At 38.8% G+C, this 22,492-nt stretch overlaps 1 protein-coding gene across 1 annotated transcript; it reads right to left on the bottom strand.

Moving 5' to 3' along the window:
• Positions 1–10,423: 10,423 nt before the first annotated feature.
• On the bottom strand, positions 10,424–11,353 carry LOC121439138 (olfactory receptor 5AK2-like). The gene has a single exon (XM_041639643.1). The coding sequence runs from the start codon at positions 11,351–11,353 to the stop codon at positions 10,424–10,426; it is 930 nt and encodes a 309-aa protein (XP_041495577.1).
• Between the last annotated feature and the right edge of the window lie 11,139 nt (positions 11,354–22,492).

Below are 22,492 nucleotides of genomic sequence, written 5' to 3'. Positions count from 1 at the left end.
GGTTGGTAGAAATCCAATATCAGCTTAAAATTGGCAAAGAAAAAAATAGAGAAAAGAAGCCCATTTTATTTTGATTTTAGAAATGTTATAATATTTGGTTTCATAATGACTTCAAAGAATAGTTTTTGAATGTCTATATTTGTGGGTGGAAGTGTGTATGCATGTGTGCATGTATGTGTGTGTATACCACAGGTCAACCTTAGCTATTGTTCTTCATATACCATCCATCTTGTTTTTGGAACAGAATCTCACACTCTACTTGGAACTCATTGGATTCACTGGTGGACTGACTTGTAAGTCAGAAATCTTCTAGCGCCATCATACTGGGTTTTCTTTCCAATGTGTACCACCATATCTGACTTTTTTTCTTATTAGTGTGCCGGGAAAAATGAGCTTACTTTGCTGACTCAGCTATACCCTTAGCTCCTGCAGGGACACTTTATGATATGCTTAACTTAGAATTTAAATACTGATCTTTGGTACTTGAATGATTTCATTCACATCTTGGGGAAATTGCCATTACATTTTTGGCTAATTGTCATTTCTATTAATATATCAATTGAGGTTTATGAAAATATGCTTATTTCATTAATGAATCGTTCCTCTTATGGTTTACATTTTGATTAAAATTCTGTTCACTCATGTCAGTTATTGTATATAGGAATCTCAACTTCCATGTGCAGTTCTATATGACCTTGTTCAACTCACGTGTCCTACTTGCCAGCTATGCTCTGGCTATCATATCCAGTCTCCCGCCAATGTGTCTATTGAGATAGCTATGAAAAACTGATTTTCTTCTTCATATGATTTTCAAAAATTCATGAAAACCAAGAGAAGACTTCAGCTCCGTCAAAATTCTTTACCAGTTCTATGTAACAAGATAACTTCCTGTTCTCATCTCTGTGTAGATGGGTTAGTGGAGTCCAGAGCCTGATGTCCCCCACACACCATACTTCGGTAGCTTTACCTCACTGCCTCTCACCACAGCACTCACCTGCGTCCTTGTGAGTGATGCCAAGATTGGCCACAGCTTGTCTCCGTGTCCAATAACCCACTGTGAGAATCTCTCTGTGACCCGCTCCTAGGAGCAGAATCCCCATGTTTGGAGGTTACATCACACACATTTCATATGATCAGACATCGCTAGGACACATTCTCTAGCAGATACCTTGTCCATTGCTGCTGACAGGTGTGCTGGTTCTCATGCCCTCACTTTCTCATGAACTTGGTATTTATCCTACAAATTTGTCCAGGAAAATAAGTACCTGTTAGTATTTTTCACTGCATAAAAATGTGGTTATTTGATCATGTTCTTAGTTTTTCAATATTTGACTTTTCAGTAAATTGTCTCAACTTCCATGTGCAGTTCTATATGACCTTGTTCAACTCACGTGTCCTACTTGCCAGCTATGCTCTGGCTATCATATCCAGTCTCCCGCCAATGTGTCTATTGAGATAGCTATGAAAAACTGATATGGTATATGACAGTTTTTTTGAGCAAATAGCATGTGTAACTCAATAATATAATTTTAAGTTCGTATAAGATGATATGACCTTTTGAGTAGCAGTCGCTAAGGAATAAGAAGAAACACCTCTATAGCCACGTCTGGGATCTATCTAATCTGGAGGTTTTCCTCAGTATCCACATTCCTCCATGTACGATGGGTTATCTGCTAATCAAATAAATGATGGGAAGAGAATGGCCAATTACCTGCATGTTCTGAACAGCAGTTGCTTCTGAAATTTCATTTGAACTCAGACTTGTACAGAGGTACAGAGACTCACTGACCTGTGCTTGAGTTCCCACTGCTTCGGAAAGACAGAGAGCATTGCCCTCTCTAGTTCAGTTTCTGTGCTAGTAAGAAGGCATCACGGAACTACTTAAGAGAATACATTGACTGTAGCACCACTGATGAGTAATGTTTAGAGACAAGTTTAACTAAGCCACCATGGCTCCGAGTGAGATAAACATGCACACTTATGGAAAGGTACCCACATCATAATATATAACAAAGATAGCATTTCAAAATGTTTCATAGAATTTCACTTTTTTCTTCATAGTTTTTATTTCCCTACAAACAAGTTCAGGAAAAACACAAGCCAAATTTTTGATGATTATTTTGAGATATATAGAGATAATTAAACTTCTAAGTTACCTAATCTATTTTATTTATTTACGTTTGAGACAAGGTCTTTCTATGTAGCCCTGATTGTCTTGGACCTAGCTATGCAGACCAGGCTGACCTTCAATTTATAACAATTCTACTGTCTCTGTCTTCCAAGTGGTGAGATTGTAGATTCCTTTTGCACGCTAAAATAGCTTTAACATTTTTGAGGAGGAAGAAGGCAGCACCAAAGCTTGCTTTCTAGCAATGCTAGGCTGAAACAAGCTCTCTCCTGTGAGGTTCCCACCACAGGGAACTCAGCACTCACTCATGTAGACGTGAGCAAGGCACTGATGGAGTTCACTTACATTCTGTCATTCAGTTGCTTGATTCTTTCATAATCGTCGCCATTCCTGGACAAATCAGGGAAACTCACTTCCCTTTCTCCATTTGTACAAGGTCACCAGGGAGGAAATGGCTCCTGGTCTTGAAGGTGGAACATTCTGGAACTTAAGCTGACCCTCTTTGCCATACCACATTACCTGCTGCAATGATACTCAGAAGATGCTGGAAACCTCACTGGCTTTGTTTTAATCTCACTATTTTTGCTTCCACAGTTTGTCTCTGTGATAGGTACAGGCTGATTGCCCATCAAGACCTCCCTGAGTGCGTTTCCCTCATGAGAGAGCTCATAGTTAGGGCATAGGGGATCAGTATTCTCTTGAGAAACTGAGGTTCCAAGGACTGGGATGCAATTACATAAACAATTTTCACAAATTGTATTGATGAATGAATTTTAAATTACTGGAGAGGCCATTTTTCCCTTTTATTTTCATTATTGAATTATTTTTTTGCTTGCCTTTTGGTCTGTTGCTTTTACTTAACAATCTTTTGTTTTTTTCCTATTAGAAGTCAGGTTGGGCATCATTCCAAACACAGGACTAAGAAGTTGTGTTTAGAGCCAGGCATAAAACTTTGCCAATATATTTATTTTAAAAAACCATGGAATTCTGAAAAACAATATGTATATATACAACCTAGTTATAAGGGCATAATGTAGACTTGGTGTGACATTAGAGACTCAGCTCTGTGAGAAACAGCACCAATTTCCACAGTGGCTGAAGCAGTGGAAGGAAAGGTTGACAATTTGCAACCACTTCAAAGCCTTCACCAGAACTCTTTTGTACCAGCAATGCATATCAGACCTCTGTCCTCCAGATTCATGAGGCATAATTATCGGTTGTTACGAAGGAACAAGGCACCAGGAAAGTGCCATAACACAAGCACAGTTTGGTTCTAGCAAGATGATAAAATCCGAACCATCCCATGAGCCTCTTAGAGCAAAAGAGAGAAATATTTGAAAATTCCATCTTCTTCTAGGATGTGTTCTTCCTTTAATTAGGACAGTACATGGGGAGAATTGTTGAACTCCTTAGCTTAATTTGATCTTTGGAGGCCAGAATTGTATTAGGGATTGAAAATTTAGATATAAGTCACTGCTAGGTAATATATAGTTCAATAGAAATAATAAAAAGGATTACTCGTGTATAGATTTTTAACTATCGACCCCGGTGCTCTGAGTTTTAAATCAACCTTTTTTGTTGAAGATTTTACAGAGTTTTAATCATACCCAATATGCTTACAAATCTTGAGGATTTTTGCAGAATAGTTTTACAAATCTTGAGATAAGATTTTTACCCTAGCAAAAGTTTTAGAGAGTTAAACTAAAATCAAAAGAAAATTAGATGAGTTGTAATCGTCCCTACTGGTAATAGTTTGTCCCCCTTTTTTTGTCTTGCTCTCCTTTCTCTGTCATACAGCACATGGCTAGTCTCATATGGAACAGAGAGAGATTTTGGAAGAAACCTTTAAACAAGCATGCTTGGGTCTAGGGGAAGGGGAACTATACTCTAACTCTAGAGCCAGGTTTTAATTCAAGTGGGGTGGCTTAAAACAACAATCTAATTAAACACACCTGAATCCCTGTAAAGCGGAATCTACTAACTGCAAACAGAAAAGGCTTAGAGATAGGAACTTTTTGGGTCCTGGCAAAAAGACAGAGGCTGTTGCAGGAGGAAGCTGAGAGAAGCACCAGCAGTGAGGAGTGTCTCCATGTTGCAGCTGGCCTACTCCTTTTCCCTTCTCACCTTCTAGGACTCACTCCCAGCTCCTTCTTTGCAACACACAGATCCATCTACCACAACTTAAAAGCTTGTGGAGGAGGGATATCAGACAAAAACATATAGGGTTTGGAGCAGAGAAATAGGGAATGGGGAATCTCTTTTCATTTCCCAGATAGCTTACAGCATTTGTGAAGGCCCCAAATAATATTTAGATTGATTATCTAAGGGGTGTTGAAGTCAAATTTGATTTGAAAAGCAAATAAATTTAGATCCCTTCAGGTCAGTGTCAGATGAAGAGGCTGGAGGTTTACTAAAGACACATTCCATGGATGACAGAAAAGGAAAATGTCACTGCAGTCTGTAGTTGTGGGTGTCCCCAGGACTCAGGGAGGATCAAACAAGGACCAGGTCGTTAGGGGCGACAGACTTAGCCAGGCTACATGAGAGAAGGCGAGAATAGAAACCGAGCTCTAGGAGAAAGGGTCCCTGTTTTAAATGCAGTATCAGGGAGATCTATCTTTCTCCTTCTGGACACTGGGGCCACCTATTTTGTCCTTGTAAGCAGAGATTTCTCTGTCCTGCTTTGCCCTGCAGCAGCAGCTTCTAAATGACTCAGAGGCTTAATATTAATTATAGAATGTTTGGCCTATAGTTTAGACTTATTACTAACTAGCTCTTATATTTAAATTAACCCATTTTTTAAAATTGATCTATGTGTTGCCATGTGGCTTTAACTTTACTGTTTCTCTGGCATCTTCCTTCCTGGGCTCATATCTCTCCCTGACTCTACCCTTCCCCCCCCCCCCCCTGTATCTCTATTTGGCTTTCTCACCTAGATTTATTCTGCCTGGCTATAGGCCAAATCAGCTTTATTATTTAACCAAGGAGAGCAGTACATATGCACAGTGTACAAAAGGATTTCTCCTCCAAGCAGAGGCAGTCACCCTCCTGTTTTCTTCCTTCCCAATAAATCTTTTGTATGAGTTTTGTTGTATGGTGTGACTTTGTGTTATTTCTTGGCTACTGGCTGCCAGGATACCTCTCCATCTGAGCTGTAATTCTTACAGGGATGAACAGTAAGATGAATACTACCCTAACCGTGACAGAAATGGATGTATCCTGTTCACTTATGCCTTTACTTTTCCATGTAACCACAGTTCTCTCAGAAGGGTGTAAGAAATGAGTTGCGTGTGTTTTGCCATAGCAATGAAGACACTTGTGAAAAGGTGACACATTCCCAGTCTTCCCATTGTATTTAGCTATTCTTTTCTCTGTGCCATTTCTACTGCAAACTGTTTAATGCTGTAATACCTCTTTCTGTAGAGGTAAGTTTATATTTTATATGGTCAGCTCTTTCTTCTCCTTACCGATGTAAAATAAGGTTGGTGATTTAAGCCTGTTTTTATATAAGAAGCAGATGTTGTATTTATCAACCAGTCCTTAGAAAACACGGGGTTCCAGGAGGACAGCCACTTCATTGGATAACTAGTGGTATACCGTCTCACTTAATGGTCTCATCCTTGTTGTCTTTGTGCATTCTTTGTTCACTAAAGACTATGTTATTGAATACCCCATAAATTCAGGTCAATTAGTACATGCTAGGAAGAAACAGATGGACTCTTGTCTTAAGGGAGATTGAACTTGAGTGTTTTTCATAAATAAATTAACAGTAGGATGAGTCATTGTTGGTTAGAATTTTGACATAGCTGTCAGAGAGTTAATTTACAGTATTGCCATCTAGTAAGTGTACCTTGGTGGTCAGATTTGCATTGGAGTTTGATAAACATGTAATCATTCGGGAAATGAGTGGAGATCCAGTGGATGCTAAGAGCATTTTTTAAACATTTATTTTAATTTTTTATTATTAATTAAACTTATTCATTTTTTTTTGCAGTTTCCTGACTGCAGTTTCCCCTCCCTACCTACTCTTTTCCCATGTCCCCCATCTACTCTTCCTCTGTTTCTGTTCAGAAAGGGGCAGGACTCCCCTTGTATTAAGGCTGGGCAAGGCAGCCCAGCATGAGAAATATGTTCCTGGAAGCCAGTCAAAGCCTTGGGGACAGGTCCTGCTTCCACCACTAGCAGTCCCAGAGAAGATCAAGTCACACAGTGGTTGCACAGCCAAGGGCTGTGTCTAGCTTGGGGAGTCTTGCTGAATAGAGGGAAGAAGCATTGTACAAGCACAGAAACAACAAATCTGGGCTGATAGGAGTTCATAGACTCTGGACCAACAGCTAAGGAACCTGCATGGGGCTGGCCCTCTAATGTGTGACAGTTCTATAGCTGAGAACATTTCTGAGAGCAGAACAGTCAGCAGAGAGGCCTGAGTGAATGGTGGGATAACAACCCACACAGTGATAGTGTGATGAAGACTGTGGGAGAATGATCTGAAGCCATTTCCCTGACCAACTATAAAGCAGGGGGCTCCCATTTGGAGCAAACCGTTTTTCATCAATTCTAAAGCGGTTTGTCTGAACAGAAGTGTAAACTATTTGTAAATGAATAAGGCCTGGTAAAGTTTTAAGACCACCTATTTCTTTTTTTTTCCTTGACCCAAGTCTTTATTCTGAGAGCCTAGATGCCCTTCAACGGAAGAATGGATGAAGAAAGTATGGAATATATACATATTAGAGTATTACTCAGCAGTAAAAAACAAGGACTTCTTGAATTTTGCATACAAATGGATGGAAATAGAAAACACTATCCTGAGTGAGGTAAGCCAGACCCAAAAGAGGAACATGGGATGTACTCACTCATATTTGGTTTCTAGCCATAAATAAAGGACATTGAGCTTATAATTCATGTTCCAAGAGAAGCTAAATAAGAAGGTGAATCCAAAGACCACCTATTTCTATATTCTCTCTCCTGAGATAGAAATGGAAAGTGTTGGGCTGGAGCGAAGGCTCAGATGTTAAAGACTAGGCTCACTATCAAAATATAAACAAAACAAAACAAAACAGAAAGTGGTTATACTGTGGTTTTTCAAAGGTAATTTTAGGCTAGAAATAAAAACAGGACTACATAATGAAGAAATGTGTCTTCAAATTCCACGAAGTGTAATGAACATGAGACCAAAAGCATAGAAGGGATAATGTGAATCAGAAGATAGCCTTAAAATAAATAAATTTATTCCACTGTTAGATTTTTGTGACAATTTGAATCAAATTTATAAATAAACTCCCCTGGATTTTAGGGAACTTATCAAAGGAAAAAAGGAATGAGAATCAATGTTAACATTGATTATATATATATATATATATACATATATATATATTCACAGATTTTTATAGCTATAAGGTATATTTGGAAATATTTGAAGTAATATTTTCTAAAGCTTACATATACATGTTGATTGTCTTTAGCTGTTTTTGCAAAGTCCTTTTCTAGAGTAGTACAAGATGCTGGTCAGAAACCCTATTCTAAAGCAAATGAGTTTAAGAAGAGGTCAATTCCTACTTTATAAGATCTGGTATATTAATGACATCAGACATAATTTAAAAACTCAGTGTTTTATATTTCATAATTATTAAATGTAATCGAACAGTCTTAGCCATGATTTGATGTTGCAAATTTTATTGAAGTGTATCCAATCTAAAGGATCCTTTTCCCTATGGCTTTTTATAGCATGTTTTACCTTATTTCTTCCTATGCTGTAGATTGGAGATTTCAACATAGGGAGAGGGGAGGAAAACATGAAGGAAAAGGATGGTTGAGTTGGGGGAGGGACAGAGAGGGATAGAAATGAAAGAGATATCTTGATAGAGGGAGTCATTGTGGGGTTAGGGAGAGACCTGGTGCTAGGGAAATTTTCAGGGATCCACAAGGTTGACCCCAGCTAAGACTTTTAACAATAGTGGGTAGGGTGCCTGAACTGGCTTTCAAATTGAGGCACTCTAATTAATAGAACTTTCATCTAACTGTAACTGATGGGGACAGATGCAGAGATCCACAGTTAAACACTGGGCTGAGTCCAATCAAAGAGAGGGAGGAGGATTATATGAGAAAAGGAGTCAAGATCATGATAGAGAAACCTACAGGAACAGATACCCTGAGCTAGTGGGAGCTCACTGACTCTGGGCTGATAGTTGGGGAACCTGCATAGGACTGGAAGTTGGTGACAGTTCTGTGGCTTGGACAGTCTATGGGCCCCTGGCAGTAGGACCATGTTTTATCCCCAGTGCATGAACTAGCTTTTTGGAGCCCATTCCCTATGGAGGGTTACTTTGCTCATCCTTTATGTTGTGGGGAGAGACTTGGTCCTGCCTCAACTTGATATACCAGGCTTTGTAGACTCCCCATGGGAGGCCTTACCCTTTCTGAGGAGTGGATAGGGGTTGGGAAGTAGTGGGGAGATGGAGGAGTGGGAGGAAAGGAGGGGGAACTGTGGTTGGTATGTAAAATAAAAAAAATTAAATTAAAAATTTAAATAATATGGAAGTCACTTTCAAATCCTCAGAACTATAAATTGGAATCATATAGAATGCTACCAAGTAAAAGTCTCATGTGGAGGGAGGAGGTTTTCTTTCTCTCTACAGTACAGGGAGTCTTTAGAATGGTGGCCATGATGCCTATTTAGAGAAAATAATGACCAGCACAGTGAATGTCAAGTCAAATTTCAAAGATAGCAAGAAGCCTGATGTTGGTATTAAAGCTGGAGCATAAAATGCACCAACTGGAGGAAGTTCACAAAGAGAACAATTGATAGTGGACTTGCAGCATGACTGAGAAGTGTAAGGATTATGTGTACAGCAAAAATTGTTTGCCCATTGAAGTAGGAACCGGCTACTCTCTGGATATAAACGTTTTAGGGCGTGACTGTGGGTTAGTAAAGTCAATCATAGATGGCCACATAATGTTATACTGCCAGAGTTGCCAGGAGGTGCCAGTCACTGGTTGTAAATGTACTATATCCCAACAATTGTTTTACCATCTTCTATATGATATGGATCTGTCTTCTACCACAAAGGTTTGCAGCATTGTCAGAGTGATGTCAGATGTGTAAGAGGTATCAACAAAAGCCAGATGTTGTAAGAAGTGCCTTGGACTCTGAAGTCTACCATTGGTGTTGATTAGGAGGATGTTTCATTGTTACCCACCGTGGGTAGCATGCAGATGACCATGAGAAAGACACACTGAATATCACCCTGGACCCTAAATCCAATGAGAGTCAGTGATTCAGTGACATTTCCCCAAATCACACACCTTAGATAGAACTAGACAAGTTGCAGGACAAGAGGGAAATCTTGGTGGCCTCTTTTGATATAAAGATAGTCTTACCTTTCACAATATTTTGGAACTTAAAATTTCCTGACAAGCATTATCTAGGAGGTTTTACACTGTTTGAAGATATTTTTTAAATATTTTTGAAAGGAAATGATCATGATCATATAAGCAGTTCATTTGAGCTATGGATCTATTTAAAGATGAAGAAATCTTCATAGAAGAATATTAATGTTTAATGTACATTTCAAAGAAACATAGATTCATATTATTTTCTAACATGTCCATATTTACACAGTAAAATATTCAAATATGGTTTTTGTACCTTTTCAACAGCTTCAAGTGTTTCTTAGTCATCTTTTATATTTATGTTTTATTCCTGGTTTTTGGAAAGGTGGTGAAATCTGTCCTATTAAACTTCCCACCAACTCTTTCTTACCATTTAACTGACTAAAGATACATGAAAAAGAATCATGTTCCACTCAGTATTGCCTGTTCTCCTAATTGCTGGGATTAAAGGTGTGTACCATCATTCTAGACCCTTACAGAAGTTTTTAAAAATTTTATTTATGAAAATTGATAATATCATAGTTGTATACAATGTATAAAATTCCACTAAACTTTATAAGATGGGGAGAAATACTATAATTTAACTTTTTATGACTACTTTCTCAAAAGAGGCTCATAAAATGTACAAAGCATCAATACTTTAGTCAGATACCTGGATAAAACCATTAGTAGAGTGCTTGAATAGAATGTGAGAGATCTTAGATTTAATTCCCATCACACACAAAGAAAATCAAGCTGATTTATTTAATAATTTAATTGTTTTCTATTATAGTCTTTTAGATGTCATTGTAACTAAGCAATGTCTCTGTGTAGCATGAACATTTGCCACATCTCCAAAGCTGACCAGAGACAGCGCCCTGATGCCTCGCCTGCTGAGTCACGTTGACATGCAGACCAAGTTTTCCTCTAGAAACATTTTTTTCCTGTGTGCCTCAGGGCTTCTATTACATCCTGGTTTCTTAGGCTGTAGATGAGGGGGTTTAGCATGGGAATCATAATGCCGTAGAACACAGAAGCCACCTTCTCCTGCTCTTGAGATCTGTTGGTCCCATGAAGTACATACATGTATGAGAGTGTTCCATAGAATATGGTGACAGCCGTCATGTGGGATGCACATGTGGAGAAGGCTTTTCTCCTTCCCGCAGCAGAAGACATCTTTAGGATAGCAGCCAAGATAAATACATAGGAAAAAATGACAACAGATACAGTGAATGTCAAGTTAAATCCCACAAAGGTCGTCAATACCATGATGTTGAGGTCAATACTGGAGCATGATAGTGCAAGAATTGGTGGTACATCACAGAAAAAGTGATTAATGGCATTGGATTTGCAAAAGTTTGATAAGAAAGTAAAAGTTGTATTTACAGAGGCATTTAAGAAGCCCATAGTGTATGAACCAAGAAGCAGTAGAGTGCAGAGTCTCTGGGACATAATGACAGGATAGCGCAGTGGGTAGCAGATGGCCACATAGCGGTTCACAGCCATAGCAGCCAGGATGAAGCAGTCACTAGTTACAAAGGTACCGTAGACCAGTAATTGAACTATGCATCCAGTGAAGGAGATGGATGGCTTTGTGCTCACAAAATTCTGCAGTGTTTTGGGAGTGACAGCAGAGGAATAACAGAGGTCAACAAAAGCCAGGTGCTGCAGGAAAAAGTACATGGGGGTGTGCAGGGAAGAATGGAGTTTGATGAGCAGGATCATGCCAACGTTTCCCACTAAGGTGGCTGCGTAAATCACTAGGAACACCATGAAGAGGATGTGCCAAGACTCGTGCTGTCCAGCAAATCCCAGGAGAATAAATTCAGTCACTTTTGTGTCATTGCTGTGTTCCATGGTTAGCAGAAATCCAATATCACCTGAAAATTGGCAGGTATCAACTAAGAACAGTTTCTCATCAAGGGATGGTGCTTTTAAGAATTCCTCCCTTATTAAGGAATTACTAAAAAGAACATTAACCAACTCATTTCATGAGGCTAAGACAACATAAATGCCAGGATAAATTCAATATGAGGAAAGAAAGTTAAAATTTCACTAATTTGGGACTATAGATGCAAACGCCTAAATCTAGCCGTGATTAGAGAGATGAAAGCTGACATCAATAAATATCCATTCCTTTTCCTTCTAGGTTTGCACTTAACTGATAAATTAAAAACAAAGTGTATTATATGGGTACCAAACTATCACTTTTAGTCATTGGTGGAAGACCTAAAATGAGGAACAGATTAGAAGTCATGTTTTAGGTACATGTTTTAGGTCATGGGCTTCAACAGGCTGCGTGTTCTTTAGATGAGAAGGAACAGAACTTGCAGGGGTGTTTTCAGAGTCACAAACCAAATGTGCCTTTTCCCTTGTCTAGGGATAGAGTAAATAAAATTAAGAGAAGAAAACCTCCTGTAAAATGTATTTGTAAGAAAAAAATGAATAAAGGAAAGTCATTTTTTCTAAGTTATCAATATCAAGTTATATTTGTCTAAGGAATGAGAACATTTTTAACATTAGAAAATTAGTTGATACAATTTTCTGTGTTAATATAGTAAAGGTCAGGAGTCATATCATGTCCAAAAGTATCAAACACTATTTGGCAAAGGCTGACAATCTTTCTTGGGAAACATTAGAGGACATGAATGGGGATGAATGATGTTACCCTGGTAAATGGTTTCATAAAATTTCTTTAGTGAGCATCACCATTACCAAAAAGTCATGAGAAGTAGTGCCTATAAATGAAGGATTAATACAAGATTCCTGAGGTGATCAAATATATATATATGCACACATACACACTCAATGGTTTTTGAGGTTCAAGCTGGCAGAAAAGATATAAAAAGAAGTTAAACATAAATACACAGGAAGAATGATGACTATTTTTATTTTTATGTAATCCAATTTTTCTGAAGTAATAATCTGACAAATTGTTAGTAGGTCTAATAAAATTATTTGATACTAGGCTAATACATAAATATTTATTTTATGGAAAAAGAAGGCAATACTAAAAAAATGATTTGTACTATAACTCAGCTCTGAACTCCGTGTGCTATAATATCAGTCTGTTAGTCAAAGTATGTCTACTTGATGACTATTCTGGAGGAAATCAACCACTTTCTGGTTGGATCTGAGAAAGATTTATGGGCAGGAATACAAATGTGTTACCGTATACCTGGTCAAAAGCCTATGACTGGGAGAGTTGTGGTTCTTATAGGGGAATTTACTATTGACGGTTTGCTAAATAAACATCTAGTCAAACTGCCTTGGAAATGCTTATGTTTATACCCACAGACTTCTGTAGCATGGAGCCCTAGTTAGAGAAGCCTCTTTTAGTGTTTGGTGGGTGGTGGTCAAAGCCAAGGCTCATTACTCATTAAAGTGTGGAAAGTGAGGGGCTTCTTAGTGCTCAGCTCTAAATGGGGCGTCTGCATCACCTATCTGAGCCCCAGGGAGCACTGTGGAGCAGTGAGTGGAGAGACCACAGGAGCCGGAGGAGTGCTCTGAAAGGCTGGTTTCCGGATGTGATGTGGCTGTTACAGTCATAAACACACAATAGCTAGGATCACTTGCAAAACTGTTGCACACAAAACACAGGAAAGCAAGAGGAGGACTAGTTGGGAAAAAAAGAATTTTAGCAGGAGTGGGAGGGGATGAAAGAAGGTAATGAGGGGTGGTGGGTAATGAGGTGTGTGCGTAAGAAACTGTAAACCTCAACAAAACCAAACCAAACCAAAGCAAAACAACAACAAAGCTACAACAAAGAAAACGAACATTTCAGCCAGATTTAAAAATCTAAATGTAAATATAGCAGAGTATATTTATGTTTTTTATTAAGGAAATAGTTTTGCCTAATGCTTGAAGATACAACCACCGATTTCTTGTATGAAATTGCAGAATTGTATCATTATATTTTCATCATATTAACCTATAAATTCTTTGTAGTTCCGGTTACATATTTGAGGAGATTTTATGTACAACTTGACAATTCTATGTGGAACTTGAAGGGAAAAGTAAGTTGAGGGAACAACTTGTTTTGCCACACAGAAGAAGTTATTATGAAATGGTAATTATGAAGAGAGCATGAAACTGGCTTGAGAGTAGAAGAGCCCGTCACTGAAGCTGAGAAAAACTGTGCAGGCTTCCAAAGAAAGGAGGCAACCAGCACTCCTATCCAGCTATGATGCCTATAAACCACGTCAATGGGCAGCATGGCATGCATACTTTGACAGTACCCACAGCTCTATAATTGGACTTAAGACCCACTCCACAAGAGAGAAACCATGCCTGGCACTGGAAACCTAGACAACTACTCAGAGCTAGAGAAGCCATGGTTATTGGAGGAGAATCTCCAACCACCACTTTACTAAACCAGTGTAATCCCTAATGATAATCTAAACATTTGTCCATCTGCTCACAGATAAGTGCAGTTTTTACCCCTAATCAAGGAAACTTCTCTTTGCAGCAGATGGAGACCACTACAGAGAACCACGATCAACAAAAATGCCGAGTTGTGGAGCTCTGTGCCAGAGGTTACATCTATAAAATACGCCTGTACCGAAGGCCCTGGGGACATTATCGAAGAAGGGAGATAAAAGCCGGAGGATCAGGAGTTTTCTGTGAGATTCTGTCTCCTAGATGTGTCAGAAGCTCCATACATAAAGTCTCACCAGCATGACTTTCCAAACATGACACCAATATGTAAGTCAGAGTGGACAGGTAAAGTCCATGAGGTCTCAAACCTACTCAAGGAACAATGGTAAACGAGGAAATGCTGCACATTAGCACCAATGGTCAGTCGGGAAAAACATGCATACAAGTGACAGTGTACCAATTGAACAGGCTATATTACGTGCATATATATATATATATATATATATATAGAGAGAGAGAGAGAGAGAGAGAGAGACATATATACCTATAATATACATATGTAATAACAACTAATGAAGAAAGAGGCTATGGATTTGAAAGAACAAGGAAGGGTTTGTGGAAGGGTTGGAGGGAGGAAAGGAAGTACAGAGTCACAAGTGATGTTAAATATGTTAAAATATACTGTGGTGCTATAAATGCTTCCGAATAAAGAAATCATGTTGAATTCCAACTTTATGCCTTACTAAAATTGTTTTCTAATGTATTATAGACTTCAACACCTATTTTTTGAGAAAAGCAATCTTGACTACTTGTGACTTAGCAATACAGAAAAGATTTAGATAAATCATACAACAGAAGTCATGACTCTAGGAAATTCTGAGGCCACAGATGGGGTTCACAGGGTAGGAGTACTTGCTGTGCAACCGACAAGGTTAGATCCCAGCATCCATGTAAAAAATTGAACATTGATGCACAGGTTCCTATAATCTACATAGAGATATAGGGATTGCTGGGGCTTGTTGGTCACTAGCCTGGATCCAGCTTAAATTAGAGGCCTCTTTTCAAAGGAATAAGGAGCAAGATGGCCACCATCGTCCTCCGGTGCATACACATACCCACTCAGCCATATCCATACACACCACTCACACATAGACTTCTACCATCTACACACAACATTTGAAAAAATAAATCCCTATTAAAACACTCAACAGTACCAAAAGAAATAAGATTGGAATTCAGCTATGCAAATTTTTTTCAAAACACATATAAATATTAAAAGTCCAGTATATATATATATAATTTCTATAAATTCATCTAATAGAAAGTTTTATGAAAGATATGAACAAGACAATTGTGAAGAAAGAAAATCTAAATGTTCAACAGGATTATGTAAAGATATACAGCATTAATCAGAGAGTTAAATGTTAAAACTTCATTAAGATGTAATTTTGTTCATCAATTTAAAGTGCTAAGTTTTGGTGAGAATTGTGGATACAGAGGAATAAATGTATTTTTTAATTAGAAAAGCAAATTAGCTGTTATGTTGAGGATATTTTGCAAACAGTCAACATAAACCTATGTTTCTACTAGCAAAATCTCTAGTCAAAGGTAAATATTATAAATAAATTAATGACCACATACAATGGTCATTCATACCCATGTACATTTATGTGCACACCCATAGTCTCACTTATTGGAGAGACGATTCAAGAAAAACCAGCAAGTGAATTGTTACGTTTGTGAATTTTCCCACGTAACCCTGAGTTAATCTAGTTTCAGCAAATCTCCTTTATTCAGCTGTCAGGGATGGCAGGCAGAGCTACGGGCAGCTCCATAGGTGCTAAGGTGAGTTTTGTATAAGGAAGTCTGTAGTGGTGGGCACAAAGCACTCCATGTTTGCTGCTACCGTGGGCTTCATTGGCTCTTTGAAATACCACGAGATAAACAGAGCAGGGTACATCGGAGAAAAAAATATAATCAGGGCTACTATTATCATTTTGACTTTAAGTAATATATAAGGTGACAGTTTTGTAGAGCTCAAGAAATAAGACATATGAACCCACACATATGCACAAGCAGGCACACACACACACACACACACACACACATACACACACTGAGCACAATGAAGGTATTTGCTAATCAAATGAATTCAGACTACCTGAGTCTTCTGAGCGAGTTAACCATATCCTTCCAAAGCTTCATTTAACGCCACCATTGTTCAGGTGTCCAGGCACAGATGGACTTGCTTTTGATTCTTACCCAGAGTTTCATAGTGACAGGAGACTTCGCTCTCTCGGGCTCAGTTTTGACTCCTGTAAGACGGGGTCATGGAATTTCTTAAGGTAACACGTGCAACCTAGTGATTAATGAAAGCAAATGTTTGAAAACAAGGATAGTGAGACGGTGGTAGAGTCATCTTCAGACTGATATATGGACTGTCAAATTAATACGAATATATAGACTTATGGAAAGGTGCCCACATCATATTGCACACCGAGAAAAGGGTCTTATAGTTTGATATGGACAGTGTGAAACATTCAAAATATATTTTATAGAATTTAACATCATTTCCATGATGGCACCAGGGAGGAAGTGGAACATTCTGGAACTTAAACTGAATCCTTTCATTTCCCTACCTGTTGCAACAATGCACAGATGTTGGAATCCTCACTGGTTTTGCTTTCTTTAAATTGCTTCCAGAATCTCCATGGTTGCTTCCTGAATCATCTCTGTGCTGCAGGCATAGGCTGATTGCCCATCATAAAGACCTCCCTGAATGTTTCCTACCCAATAGGGAATTCATAGTTGGGAATAAGGGATCAATATTTGTTCCCTTGAGAAAATGAAGTTACAGGAGCTGAGATGAAATTGGGTAAGCAATGTTAAGAAGTTATGTGTTGCTGACTAAATTCAAAATTTTTAGAGAGATCAGTTTTTTTCGTTATTTTTATTATGAACTATTAGCTTCTTTTTCTGTTATTGTGTTGCCTTATTACTTAACAGTTATTTGTTATTTCTTGCTACAAGTCAGGATGAACCTGTTTTTCAAACGTGGATATAAGGCCATAAACCAAGGACATTGAGCCTATAATTAGGGATCCTAGAGAAGCTAAATAAGGAGAACCCAAAGAAAAACATATAGGCATCCTCCTGAATATTAACCTTCAGCAGGTGATGAAAGGAGACAGAGACAGAGACCCACATTGGAGCACCGGACATAAACCTCAAGGTCCAAATCAGGAGCAGAAGGAGAGAGAGCATGAGCAAGGAACTCAGGACCGCAAGGGGTGCACCCACACACTGAGACAATGGGGATGTTCTACTGGGAACTCACCAAGGCCAGCTGGCCTGGGTCTGGAAAAGCCTGGGATAAAACCGGACTTGCTGAACATAGCGGACAATGAGGACTACTGAGAACTCAAGAACAATGGCAATGGGTTTCTGATCCTACTGCACGCACTGGCTTTGTGGGATCCTAGGCAGTTTGGATGCTCAACTTACTAGACCTGGATGGAGGTGGGGGTTCCTTGGACTTCCCACAGGACAGGGAACCCTGATTGCTTTTCGGGCTGAGGGGGGGGGACATAATTGGGAGAGGGGGAGGGAAATGGGAGGCGGTGGCGGGGAAGAGACAGAAATCTATAATAAATAAATAAATTTAAAAAAAAGAAAAAAAAACATGGATATAAGGAATTGTGCTTAGCTCTAGATATAAAGATTTGCTATTGAACTCATAAAAACATGGGGTTTTCTGGAAAATATGGAAAATTTGACAAAATTTAAGGGCATTAGAGATGCAGCTTTTTTGGAGAGATAGCATCACAATGGCCACAATTTTGCTTAAACAAAACCCACAATTGTTCTTCCTTTATTCACTAGGAATTTATTTCCCAAAGATATCCCTACGTAAAGAGAATGTTACACGTTACAGAAAATATTTCAACTTGAAATCTTTGGGATAAGAAACTGAAGTGCATTTGTTTATAGTGCTGTTATGAAATCCAAGTAAATTGGTCTTCAAGGAACAAACTAACTCTAATGAGCTGGTAGCTTTTATTTTACCTAGCAACTCTGGAAAATGGAGTTGTCAAACATGCTGGCTGTTTATCCTTCAGAAAATGTCTGCCACATTCCAACTCTCCCATGTCCTTTCAAATTAAGGGTAAAACAATAATGGTAAGAGTGTAATGTCAGCTACGTAAATAGGCGCGCTTTAACGTGGAAGCAAAGGCTTCCTGCCCTGAGAAATCCTACACTTAAAGGTGCTGGTCTTTGAGCATGGAGGGAGGGATCCCTCTCTCCTACTGTCTCACACTGAACTTGGTTCACTGCATGTGAAGTAGAGATTGTTTTATCCTGGTTCTAAGATTGGTCCTTCTTCCATGGCATCTCTCAACTTCTTGCCTCAGAAACATCTTTTAAGCTACAGAGGATGACTTATCAGAGGGAATATATATATATTAATAGTAACAATACCCAAAAACCTTCAGCCCCCTGGAGGGAGGTAGAATAAATATCACTATTTGTAACAAGACAAGCAATTTACTAATGCTTGTATTCTCCCTATCTAAGTTTCAGACTTCTTCCAGCTACTTCCTGTGGTTTTGGATGAAAACTTTCAAAAAATTCAATAAACTACCCTATTTGAAAGAATGGTTCACACCCACAGAATTCACCCCTCCCCTCTGTGGTGCCATTTTGACAACATCCAAGATTTCAGCGATCTCTATAACCACATATCATTTATACTAATTGGCTAAAAACCTTGAGGCCCCTCATAGATTTGATATATCAGACAACTCTTTTGAGTTTAATGTGGAAATCTCTGTTCTTCATTGACCTGGATCAGAAGGTTTTTTTTTTTCTTTGAGTGACAGATCCTCTCCTGAGAGAGAGAGAATCAGGAGATCAGAAGATATGAAGATACAAAGTTTGAGATCAGAAAGTATTACATAGCCACATCTCATGGGCAGCAAAGTTTAAGTAGTACAGCATCTTATTTATTATTTTCAGGGGTAAACAGGGCAATGCTAGTAGAAGCCTATCATACAAAGGGAGAAAGCCATCAGGAGGCTGGCTATGTCATACAAAGGGAACCCAAGGTATCCCATTATAACACAGGCTGACCATACTGTGGCCTTTGACCTGATAAATCTAGTCTCTTCAGAGGAAAGAATGACATTCATGGAACGAAAACCTTAACTCCTTTGAGGCTCTGACCTTAGACACAGACTGGGCCTTGCCAAGTCTGCCCCTGGGCAAAGACACACAGCTTGGGTTTTTTTTTTTTTTTTTTTTTTTTTTTTTTTTTTTTTTTTTTTTGTCCTTCCATCAGGGTCTCTGGGAAAGCCTTGGATTGGTATAACGCTAAACCGCAGCAATATAATGGCATTAAGAAGTAACATCATTTTGATATGATCATGATTAGGTCATATCATAAGTCACCTGAATGAGATTTATATCTATTTTTCACAAAACACATTGGTTCCCTTCTCCATTTTATGTTGTACCAGAATACAATGGCACCAAGAAGAGAAATAATTTTTGCAGGTGGCACAAAAACAGGGGAGAGAGAGAGAGAGAGAGAGAGAGAGAGAATATACCTTACAGCCTTACAGCTGGATCTTATGGAGGCATCTTCTCAATTGAGGTTCCCTCCTTTGAGATAACTCTAGTTTGTATGACAAGGTGATATGAGACCAGCCAGCACAGAAACTCACAATTGTCTGTAATTCCTGTTCTTAGGAATCCAGTGCCCTCTTCTGGCCTCTGCAGGCACCAGATACCCACATGGTACATAGATATGCGGAAGCAAAACACTCATGCCCATAAAAATAACAATAAGCAAAATTTACAAAATTTTGTTTATAGAGAAAGTTAACTAAATGGCTAGGATAGCATTGTACATGCAAATATGATTTTATCATAGTAAAAGGATAAAACAGCAAGGGGTCAACAAGTGGAGTGTTTAGTAAAAACACCAGAGGAAACCAGCTGTAGTAATTACATGCTTCTCGGGGAAAGTTCCTCTCTGTGGTAGGTCAGTGTGTGTGCAGTATTCTCAACCTAGGAAGCTCACCTCAGTCTCTGTGTCCAGAATTGCAATGCAGCCTCAAAACAGGTACAGATCACCAAGAGGGCCAGAAAACACTTTTAGTCTCTAGCCTGAACTAGCACAGTGTATTCCAAACTCCTCTAAAACGTCATTCTGTTGAACTCTACACGGGATGCTGGCTTACCGATGTCAGATTACTGATAGTGTGCCTGCCTTATCATTTGCTGAGAAGCAAGCGATTCTGTCTGTGCATTCTTTGTACAGTCCCTTGAAAACTTCAAAACTTCAAAATACCTGTAATGAATACCTAACAAACTTGTGTCAACAATTCTGTGCTAGGTATAAATGAATGTCTTTCCTCCTTTAACACAGACTCAATTTCGGTGTTAATGTGCAAACATATAGCAAGATGAATCCCATCTGGTGAGGTGTCAGAGAGTACCACAGGGTTTATGCTGAGCAATGCCATCCATAAGTCTTACCTCAGTCTTGGTCAGAATTGTACTGGGGCTTGATAATGTGTATCCAATAGGGAAATCAATAGGATTCCAAAGGATGCTAAGAGTATTTTTTTTTTTGAGTGAGGAAGAGAGCTCTCTCTCTCAGCAGAGACAATGAGTGCCGGGATGGCACTTCATACAGCGATGGTGTAATGACCTTACTGAAGTAACTGAAGCCATTCTCCCGGCCTACTACAAAGCAGGAGGTCTCTGTTTTGTCTGCTCTAAAGCTGTTCATCTGAACAAAAGTGATTTGTATGTCCTTTGTAAATGAATGATCAAGAATAAATTTTATGGCCATCTCTTTCTCACTTATCTCACTTGGCATAGAAATAAAAAGAGGTTGTGAATTTAAAGTTCATAGGGAAGATTAGTGTAGATTGAAAATAATGAAGTTGTTAGTGAAAAAATAAGGGATAAAGTGCCATGGAATGTAATAGTGATGGGAATGGGAGGAATAGCTTGAAAAGCAAAACAGTTTAAAAATTAATACATTTATTTCATATTCAGATTTTTGGAATAATTTGGATAGAATTTACAAAAGATTTCATTGTAAGAGATTTATGAAACTCAAAGTATAATATAATAACAAAATCCAATTTTATTATTTTATTTATATTTATTATATACAGATAAGGGTTTTCTTAGCCATTGAAGTATTTTTTATTGAAAATAGATTCTTCTCTCCTGCAATACATCCTGACCACAGTTTCGTTTTCTTATACTTCTTTTAGTTCTCCTCCTTCCCCTCCCAAAGTTATTTCCCTTTGTTTCCCTTCAGAAAAGAGCAGGGATCCAAGGGATAACAGCCAACCATACAAAACAAGACACAACAAGACAAGGCAAAAGCCCTCATATTGAGGCTGGACAGGCAACCCAATAGGAGGAAAGGAATCTAAAGCAAAATCAAAAGAGTCAGAGGCAAGCCTGTTTCTGCTGTTGGGGGCCCCACAAAAATGCCAAGCTAAGAGCCATAGACTAATATGCAGAGGATATGCTGCAGACCCACACAGACTCCCTGCTTGCTGCCTCGGTCTCTGTGAGACCACGTGAACCCTGCTTAAGTAATCCAGTGGGCCATGTTCTCTTGGTTTCCTCCATCCCCTCTGACTCATAAAGTCTTCCCTCATCCTTTTACACAGAGGATCCCTGATCTGCTACAGGAGGAACCCAATGGAGCCCTCCAATTTAGACTCTCTGGCTCCATTATGTGTAGCTGTGGGTCTTTGCACCTACTCCCATCTGCTGTCTGAGGAAGCCTCTTTGATGATGATGACCAAATGAGGCATCAATCTGTGAGTATAGAGATTCATCTTGAATCATTTCATTGATTATTTTTTTCACAGTAGTATTTGGTTTTACCCTAGTTCTACAGGCTATCCAGTCTCTAGTTCCTGGCCATACAGGCAATGTAGGGCAAGGACTCTCTCTCGTGGTGTAGGCCTCAAGTTTAAGGAGATACTGGTTGGCCATCCCACAAGTTCTGCACCTCAATTCCTCCAGCACATCTTGCAGGCAGGACAGACTGTAGGTGGAGGGTTTTGTGACTGGTTTGGTTCCAGGTTTCCCTTTCTATGGCCTCCAAAGTACCTTTTCGCACCAAACAGACTAGCGAAGGCTTCATGAAGGCGCCCGCTTGACCTCTCTGCATTTACCGAGCTGTGTGGATGTTGTCCTCTGCAGTGTGCCCTTTCTACACTCAGGTTTTGGAGAGCAACTCTCTGCTCTTGCATCAGCCTGGGTTGTTTGTGGATCTTGATCCCTTGACTGACAACTCGACCAAATGCAACCCTGGCCCACCACTGGAAGCATTTAAGTATTTAACGATATTTTAAAAAGTATTTCATAAACTTTTTGTACATTTGTTGATATTTATAATAATCTTCATAAAGTTCTCTCCATTGTAGTATGAAACAGAAATTTTAAACTACGAGTTTCAAACATAAGTTTCAGAAGAAGTTACTGAATATACTGTATAAGATCAAATGTGTTAATGGTAGCAATCATCATTCAAGAACCCACTGCTTTAAATTTCATAATTATTAAATACAGTTACATAAT

This window comes from Microtus oregoni, unplaced genomic scaffold, assembly GCF_018167655.1.
Source record: "Microtus oregoni isolate MIOR12 unplaced genomic scaffold, Mior012 000060F_004, whole genome shotgun sequence".
In the NCBI taxonomy this organism is placed as follows: Eukaryota; Metazoa; Chordata; class Mammalia; order Rodentia; family Cricetidae; genus Microtus; species Microtus oregoni.
This window is presented reverse-complemented; position numbering and strand designations above follow the sequence as displayed.